At 55.9% G+C, this 8,682-nt stretch overlaps 1 protein-coding gene across 1 annotated transcript in view; it reads right to left on the reverse strand.

Annotated features, from left to right (window-relative positions):
• The window catches only part of LOC121875595 (proline-rich proteoglycan 2-like), a 34,348-nt gene extending 26,100 nt beyond the window's left edge, over positions 1 to 8,248 (reverse strand). Inside the window, exons 1-2 of the mRNA XM_042380179.1 lie at positions 8,191 to 8,248; positions 7,554 to 7,667 (exon numbers count right to left, since the gene is read on the reverse strand). Of these exons, the coding sequence (XP_042236113.1) occupies positions 7,554 to 7,667; positions 8,191 to 8,248 (172 nt within the window). The remainder of the gene's footprint in view (positions 1 to 7,553; positions 7,668 to 8,190) is intronic.
• Positions 8,249 to 8,682: the final 434 nt, after the last annotated feature.

An 8,682-nucleotide genomic window follows, 5' to 3' on the forward strand; every position in this document is an offset into this window, starting at 1 on the left:
AGAAAAATCGAGAAGAGTGAGTGAGTCGGTTATAGACATACAGTATTTATTGAGTTTACAGATGCAGAAATAAAGTATATATATTCCTGCATTAGAATATAATTTATCATCTCAAGCTTAGAGACCCCAGCTTATTTCACCTGATACTCCAGCTTATTTCACCTGATACTCCAGCTTATTTCACCTGAAGATTAACCACCCTAACACTACCCTAACCCCCAGGCACTGTTAGGGTGGTTAATCTTCAGGTGAAATAAGCTGGGGCATCATGTGAAATAAGCTGGGGCATCATGTGAAATAAGCTGGGGCATCATGTGAAATAAGCTGGGGCATCAGGTGAAATAAGCTGGGGCATCAGGTGAAATAAGCTGGGGCATCAGGTGAAATAAGCTGGGGCATCAGGTGAAATAAGCTGGGGCATCAGGTGAAATAAACTGGGGCATCAGGTGAAATAAACTGGGGCATCAGGTGAAATAAACTGGGGCATCAGGTGAAATAAACTGGGGTATCTAATCTTGAAGTGAACCCAAAAGACAGAGCCTACCTGTTACATGAGAGCCATGAGGTCAGACACTGGTGTATAGTAGACCCGCTGAGGTGTAGTATGGTAGAGGGTAACACACAGTATACTGTATAATGGTAACAGTAACTTATATATAAACAGAGAGCCAGGGATAATTACGTCAGCCTGTACCTGATGTGGGAGGTGTTAACACATGCTATGTTATTTTCTATGCTATGCTATGCGGTTTTATGTGTTAGGTTATATTAACTTGTGTTATGTTATTGTTATGCTGTGTTATGTTATATTATATTTATTATGATGTTATTGTTATGCTGTGTTATGTTATTGTTATGTTGTGTTATGTTATTGTTATGCTGTGTTATGTTACCTTTATGCTGTGTTATGTTATCGTTATGCTGTGCTATGTTATCGCTATGACTGTGTTATGTTAGTGTGAAGCTGTACTATGCTAGGATTATGTAATGTGAAAAATCTCTCTTAAAACTATTAGCAGGAGGGAGAGAGGGAAGGAGGAGTGGTGTAGCAGGAGGGAGTGAGGTAGGGGTGAGGGAAGTAGGGGTGAGGGAAGGAGGGGCAGTAGGTAGGGAGGGAGAGGTGAGGGAGGGAGGGGCAGTAGGTATGGAGGTAGGGGTGAGGGAGGGGCAGCAGGTATGGAGGTAGGGGTGAGGGAGGAGGGGCAGTAGGTAGGGAGGTAGGGGTGAGGGGAGGGAGGGGCAGTAGGTAGGAGGTAGGGTTGAGGGAGGGAGGGGCAGTAGGTAGGGGAGGCTGGGGTGAGGGGAGGAGGGCAGTAGGTAGGGAGGTAGGGGTGAGGGAGGGGAGGCAGTAGGTAGGAGGTAGGGTGAGGGAGGAGGACAGTTGGCGAGATAAAGGAGTGGAGGGGGCAGTAGGTAGGAGGTAGGGGTGAGGAGGGGGCAGTAGGGGAGGTAGGGGTGAGGAGGGAGGGGCAGTAGGTAGGAGGTAGGGTATGAGGAGGAAGGGCCAGTAGGTAGGAGGTCGGGATGAGGAAGGAGGGCTAGGAGGCAGGGGTGAGGAGGGGAGCAATAGGTAGGAGGGGTGAGGGGAGGCAGGAGGCAGGTAGGAGGTGGGTGAGGGAGAGGGAAGGCAGTAGGTGAGGGAGGTAGGGGTGAGGGAGGGGCAGTAGGTAGGGAGGTAGTGGTGAGGACAGCAGGTAGGGAGGTAGGGGTGAGGGAGGGGGGCAGTAGGTAGGAGGTAGTGAGGGAGGAGGGCAGTAGGTAGGAGGAGGTGAGGAGGAGGCAGCAGGTAGGAGGGGTGAGGGAGGAGGGCAGCAGGTAGGGAGGTAGGTGAGGGAAGGGCAGCAGGTAGGAGGTGGTGTGGAGGAGGGGCAGTAGGTAGGAGGTAGGGGTGAGGAGGGGAGGCAGTAGGGGAGGTAGGGGAAGGAGGGAACAGCAGGTAGGATGCAGGGAGGGAGAGGCAGTAGGTAGGGATAGTAGTGGTGAGGGAGGGGAGAGGTAGGGAGGTAGGGCGAGGGAGGAGGGCAGTAGGTAGGGAGATAGGGGTGAGGGAGGGAAGGGCAGGGTAGGAGGCAGGGGGCAATGGAGGGAGGGGCAGTAGGTAGGAGGTAGGGGTGAGGGAGGAGGGCAGAGGAAGGAAGAGGGTGAGGGAGGGAGAGGCAGGTGAGTTAGGGGTGAGGGAGGGAGGGCAGAGGTAGGGAAGAAGTGGAGGGAGGGCAGTAGGTAGGGAGGTAGGGGTGAGGAGGGAAGGAGCATGTGAGGGAGGTAGGGTGAGGAGGAGGGCAGCAGGTAGGAGGTAGGGGTGATGGAGGGAGCAGGCAGGGAGAAGGAGGGGAGGGGGGCAGGGTAGGAGGAAAGTGAGGGAGGAGGGACAGTAGGTAGGAGGTAGGGGTGAGGGAGAAGGGCCAGTAGGCAGGGAGGTCGGGATTAAGTGGAGGCTGGTAGGAGGTAGGGGTGAGGAGGGAGGCAGTAGGTAGGGAGGTAGGGGTGGAGGGAGGAGGCAGTAGGTAGGGGAGGTAGGGGTACGGAGGGAGGGGCAGTAGGTGGGAGGTAGGGGTGAGGGAGGAGGGCAGTTGGAAGGAGGGGCAGGGGTGAGGGAGGGAGGGCAGGTAGGAGGTAGGGGTGAGGGAGGGAGGGCAGAAGGTAGGGAGGTAGGGTGAGGAGGAGGGCAGCAGGTAGGGGAGGTAGGGGTGAGGAGGGGGCAGTAGGTAGGAGGTAGGGGTGAGGGAGGAGGGCAGGTAGGAGGGGTAGGGGGAGGAGGGGGGCAGTAGGTAGGAGGTAGGGGAGGGAGGAGGCAGTAGGTAGGGAGTGAGGGGAGGAGGGCAGTAGGTAGGGGTAGGGGGTGAGGAGGAGGGCAGGAGGTAGGAGGCAGGGGGAGGAGGGAGGGCAGTAGGTAAGGAGGTAGGGGTGAGGAGGAGCAGTAGGTAGGGAGGTAGAGGGAGGAGGAGGCAGTAGGTAGGGAGGTAGGGGTGGGGAGGGAGGGCAGCAGGTAGGAGGTAGGGTGAGGGAGGAAGGGCCAGTAGGTAGGGGAGGTAGGGATGAGGGAGGAGGGCAGTAGGAGGGAGGGGGGTGAGGGAGGGACAGTAGGTAGGAGGTAGGGGTGAGGGAGGGGGGCAGAGGTAGGAGGTAGGGGTGAGGGAGGGAGGGGCAGCAGGTAGGAGGTAGGGTTGAGGGAGGGAGGGCAGTAGGTAGGAGGTAGGGGTGAGGAGGGAGGCAGGGGGAGGTAGGAGGAGGAGAGGGGCAGTAGGTAGGAGGTAGGGGTGAGGGAGAGAGGGCAGTAGGTAGGGAGGTAGGGGGGAGGGGAGGGAGGGGCAGTAGGTAAGGAGGTAGGGGTGAGGGAGGGAGGGGCAGTAGGTAGGGAGGAGAGGGAGGGAGGGCAGTAGGTAGGAGGAAGAGGGAGGGAGGCAGTAGGTAGGGAGGTAGGGGTGAGGGAGGGAGCAGGGTAGGGGAGGTAGGAGGTGAGGAGGAGGCAGAGGGGAGGTAGGGGTGAGGGAGGGAGGGCAGTAGGTAGGGAGGTAGGGGTGAGGAGGAAGGCAGTAGGTAGGAGGTAGGGGAGGAGGAGGAGGCAGTAGGCAGGGAGGTAGGGGAGGGAGGAGCAGAAGGTAGGGAGGTAGGAGGAGGGGGCAGAGGTAGGGAGGTAGGGGTGAGGGGAGGGAGGGGCAGGTAGGGGAGGTAGGGGGAGAGGAGGGAGGGCAGTAGGTAAAGGAGGGGTGAGGGAGGGAGGGCAGGTAGGGGAGGTAGAGGGAGGGAGAGGGGCAGTAGGTAGGGGAGGGGTGAGGGAGAGAGGGGCAGGAGGAGGAAGGTGAGGGAGGGAGGGGCAGTAGGTAAGGAGGTAGGGGGAGGGAGGGAGGCAGAGGAGGGAGGTAGGGGGAGGGAGGAGGGCAGTGGTAGGAGGTAGGGGTGAGGGAGGGAGGCAGTAGGTAGGGGAGGTAGGGGTGGAGGAGGGAGGCCAAGGTAGGAGGTAGGGGTGAGGGAGGGGCAGTAGGTAGGGAGGCAGGGTGAGGGAGGAGGCAGTAGGTAGGAGGCAGGGTGAGGAGGGAGGGCAGCAGGTAGGAAGGCAGGAGGGAGGGGAGCAGGCAGGGGAGGGTAGAGGGAGGGCAGCAGGTAGGAGGTAGGGGTGAGGGAGGGAGGGGCAGGTAGGGAGGAGGGAGGGGAGGGCAGCAGGTAGGAGGTAGGGGTGAGGGGAGTAGAGGTAGGGGGAGGGAGGGGGGAGGTAGGTGAGGGAGGAGGGGCAGTAGGTAGGGAGGTAGGGTGAGGGAGGGGGGGTAGAGAGGTAGGGTGAGGGGAGGAGGAGCAGTAAGGGAGGTAGGGGTGAGGGAGGGAGGGCAGTAGGTAGGGAGGTAGGGGTGAGGAGGGAGGAGCAGGAGGGGAGGTAGGGGTGAGGGGAGGAGGGCAGTAGGTAGGGGAGGTAGGGGTGGGGGAGGAGGCAGTAGGTAGGAGTAGGGTGAGGGAGGGAGGCAGGTAGGGGAGGTAGGAGGTGAGGAGGGAGGCTGTAGGTAGGGAGGTAGGGGTGAGGGGAGGAGCAGGCAGGCAGGGGAGGTAGGGGTGAGGGAGGGAGGGCAGAGGTAGGGGAGGTAAGGGGGAGGGAGGGCAGGTAGGGAGGGGGTAATGGAGGGAGGGGCTGTAGGTAGGGAGGTAGGGGTGAGGGAGGAGGGCAGTAGGAAGGGAGGTAGGGGTGGAGGGGAGGAGGGCAGTAGGGAGGAGGTAGGGGTGAGGGAGGGAGGGCAGTAGGTAGGGAGGCAGGGGAGGGGAGGGAGGGAGGCAGGTAGGGGAGGTAGGGGTGAGGGAGGGGGGGGAGAGGCAGGGTAGGTGAGGGAGGGCAGGTAGGAGGAGGGGAGGGAGGGGCAGTAGGTAGGAAGGGGTGAGGGAGGGAAGGCAGTAGGTAGGGAGGTAGGTGGAGGGAGGGGGCAGAGGTAGGGAGGTAGGGGTGAGGAGGAGGGCAGTAGGTAGGAGGTAGGGTGAGGAGGAGGGCAGTAGGAGGAGGTGGGGAATGAGGGAGGGGCAGCAGGAGGAGAGTAGGGGTGAGGGAGGGAGGGCAGTAGATGGGAGGTAGGGGTGAGGAGGGAGGGCAGAGGTAGGAGGTAGGGTGAGGGAGGGAGGGCGTAGAGGTAGGGGAGGGAGGAGGCAGTAGGTAGGAGGTAGGGGTGAGGGAGGGGGGCAGTAGGTAGGAGGTAGGGGTGAGGGAGGAGGGCAGAGGTAGGAGGTAGGGGTGAGGGAGGGGGCAGTAGGCAGGGAGTTAGGGGTGAGGGAGGGAGGGCAGTAGGTAGGAGGCAGGTGTGAGGGAGGGGGGCAGCTAGGAGGTAGGGGTGAGGGATGGAGGGCAGGTAGGAGTTAGGGGTGAGGGAGGGAGGGCAGTAGGGTACGGGAGGTAGGGGTGAGGGAGGGGGGCTGTAGGTAGGGAGGTAGGTGAGGAGGGGGGGGCAGTAGGTAGGGAGGTAGGGGTGAGGAGGGAGGGCAGTAGGTAGGAGGTAGGGGTGAGGGAGGGAGGGCAGTACTAGGTAGGTAGGGGTGAGGGAGGGCAGTAGGTAGGGAGGTAGGGTGAGGGAGGGAGGGCAGCAGGTAGGAGGTAGGGGTGAGGGAGGGAGGGCAGTAGGTAGGGAGGTAGGGTGAGGGAGGGGGGCAGGTAGGGAGGTGAGAGGTGAGGGAGGGGGCAGTAGGCAGGAGGTAGGGTGAGGGAGGGGCAGCAGGTAGGGGAGGTAGGAGGGAGGGTGGGGCAGTAGGTAGGGAGGTAGGGTGGGGGAGGGGGAGGGCAGAGTAGGAGGTAGGGGAGGGAGGGGCAGTAGGTAGAGAGGCAGTAGGGTGAGGGAGGGAGGGCAGTAGGTAAGGAGGTAGGGGTGAGGGAGGGGAGAAGTAGGAGGTAGGGGTGAGGGAGGGAGGCAGGTAGGGGTGAGAGAGGGAGGGCAGGTAGGAGGTAGGGGTGAGGGAGGGAGCAGTAGGTAGGGTGAGGAGGAGGGCAGTAGGTAGAGGTAGGGGTGAGGGAGGGGAGCAGTAGGTAGGAGGGAGTTAGGGTGAGGGAGGGGGGGCAGTAGGTAGGAGGTAGGGGGTGAGGGAGGGAGGGCAGGTAGGGAGGTGAAGAGGGAGGGAGCAGTAGGTAGGGGAGGTAGGGGTGAGGGAGGGGGGTAGGGTAGGAGGTAGGGGTGAGGGAGGGAGGGCAGAGGTAGGAGGTAGGGTGAGTGAGGAAGAGGCAGTAGGTAAGGAGGTAGGGGTGAGGGAGGGGAGCAGTAGGTAGGAGGTAGGGTGAGGGAGGGAGGGCTGTAGGAGGGAGGTAGGGGTGAGGGAGGGGAGGGCAGTAGGTAGGAGGTAGGGTGAGGGAGGAAGGGCCAGTAGGTAGGAGGTCGGGATGAGGAGGGAGGGCTGTAGGTAGGGAGGTAGGGGTGAGGGAGGGAGCAGTAGGTAGGGAGGAGGGGTGAGGAGGGGGCAGTACGTAGGAGGTAGGGGTGAGGGAGGGAGGGGCAGCAGGTAGGGAGGTAGGGGTGAGTGAGGGAGGGGCAGAGGTAAGGAGGTAGGGGTGAGGGAGGGAGGGGCAGCAGAAGGGAGGTAGGGTGAGGGAGAGGGCAGAGTAGGAGGTAAGGGTGAGGGAGAGGGGCAGGTAGGGAGGTAGTGGTGAGGGAGGGAGGGCAGTAGGTAAGGAGGTAGGGGTGAGGGAGGAGGGGCAGCAGGTAGGGAGGTCGGGGTGAGGGAGGAGGGGCCGTAGGTGAGGGTGAGGAGGGAAGGCAGTAAGTAGGAGGAGGGGTGAGGGAGGGAGGAGCAGTAGGTAGGGTGGTAGGGGTGAGGAGGGCAGTAGGTTGGGAGGTTGGGGTGAGAGAGGAGGGCAGTCGGTCGGTGGTGTAGAACATTTTCGTCCCTCCCGCTGCCAAGGTTGAGTGGTACGAATTCACCGACCAGCGCTTGAGAGTGAAACTTGGGCACTCACGGTCCAAAGTAGTAGGGTCGAAGGTTCACACTGAGGTCACCGCTTGAGGGCCCTTTAAACGACGCCAATGGAATGTAAGTAAATAAACAAACAATAAAATAATCGTAAATAATCTAAAAGAACGTAAGGGAGACAGAATGTGAACGTCTCCTTAACAATTACCTTCATTAACTTTATACCTTTGTTGGCCACACTATTATCACCCAATATTGACCTTTTGTTAACACATACATAACCTACAGTGTTAATAGCATCACAGAGACCATCTACACTGACGGCTCTTGAGACACTGTCTGTGGGAGGCAGGGCTACCTTCTTGTACTGTGATTGGTTACCTTCTTGTACTGTGATTGGTTACCTTCTTGTACTGTGATTGGTTACCGTTCGACGCCACAAAACCATTTTATTTTTGTCAATACAGAAAATGTGATAATGTACACAGTAAACTAATGAAAAAATACGATTTACTTTAGTATTTTTATCTCTTATAGTTTAAGGTAGAAATCAATAATGTTTATTTCTTATGAGAGAACTGTCATATACTGTATACTATATATATATACATATATATACGCATGTTATGCAGATGCAATATTTAACACATCCTGACTTGGCTTATTTTTTACTTCCACCCTGTGCTCACACCTAAGACAGGCCGGGACACTTGTAACAGAATCTAATTTTTGACCATTGCGGGTCTTCGACTTCATCAAATTTAGTTTAAGAGAATTATTCTCCTCATCAGTATTATATGAACCTGCAGAGCAAATTGTGAAAAAGTTTAAGAAATTTTTATTGCCAACATTATCCTCAAAGTCTATGAGTTTCGTGTAAAACTATAATATCGCAATTTGTATATTTAATATCGTGAGGTAACGTGCACCAGTCCCAAGACCGCCATTCATCATCTAGCATATGAATATCTCCAAGTATGCGGGGTACTTCCTTAAGGCGAGCATCCCATTAAGGAGATTATAAATATGAGTCCGAAGAAGGATGTAGTACAAAACACAGCAAAATGGAGGACTAAGGAAGACGTTCGTTATAAAGTATTTGATACTGAATAATCACTTTACTGTGGAGGTACAGTACAATAGTTCCATTGCAGGAGTTCACAATAAGACAAAACCTGAGATAGTTATCCTCCCTACCAAGAAGAACATGTTCTTAGAAAAGAAGAAAATATGTATATATTTGATGGATAACCTTCTATTTATTATGAAGAATTATAGAATACTAATAATTCCTTATAAATATTGAACAATCAAATATTAACTTACCGCAACTCTGATGGTTATTTAAAGATACTTGGTTTTCAAGCTCAACGGAATAAGGCATCAGGAAATAACTGTACTGTACAAGGACAGAAGGACCTTCTTTGTGTTTGGCTTCACCATTTCGGTTACTTTCACGTCACAGACTGACAAAGTTTTATTTCACATTTTATTTGATATGGGTATAAATAAAACACATTGAAATTTATTTTACAAATATTTATTCATTGTCGGCCTAGAAATTAGCCAAATATATAAAATCGTGATTTCCGTATCTCCGAAGATTGACGTCACGGCGTCAAACACGTGCATAGAACCTGAACAAACAAATCCATAGGTTGGGCATGTTAGGCCACGTACTATAAGGTTCTATGCATTGTCGTTTCCATTTTGTGTTTAGTATCATGATAATAGTGTGCAGTAAAAATTTAAACCAATTCGATAATTCCTTCTGGTGGTCACCCTCTTCAGCACCTTAACCGTACTTTGTAACACTGA

Source organism: Homarus americanus, unplaced genomic scaffold (assembly GCF_018991925.1).
Source record: "Homarus americanus isolate GMGI-L3 unplaced genomic scaffold, GMGI_Hamer_2.0 scaffold46253, whole genome shotgun sequence".
Taxonomy (NCBI): Eukaryota; Metazoa; Arthropoda; class Malacostraca; order Decapoda; family Nephropidae; genus Homarus; species Homarus americanus.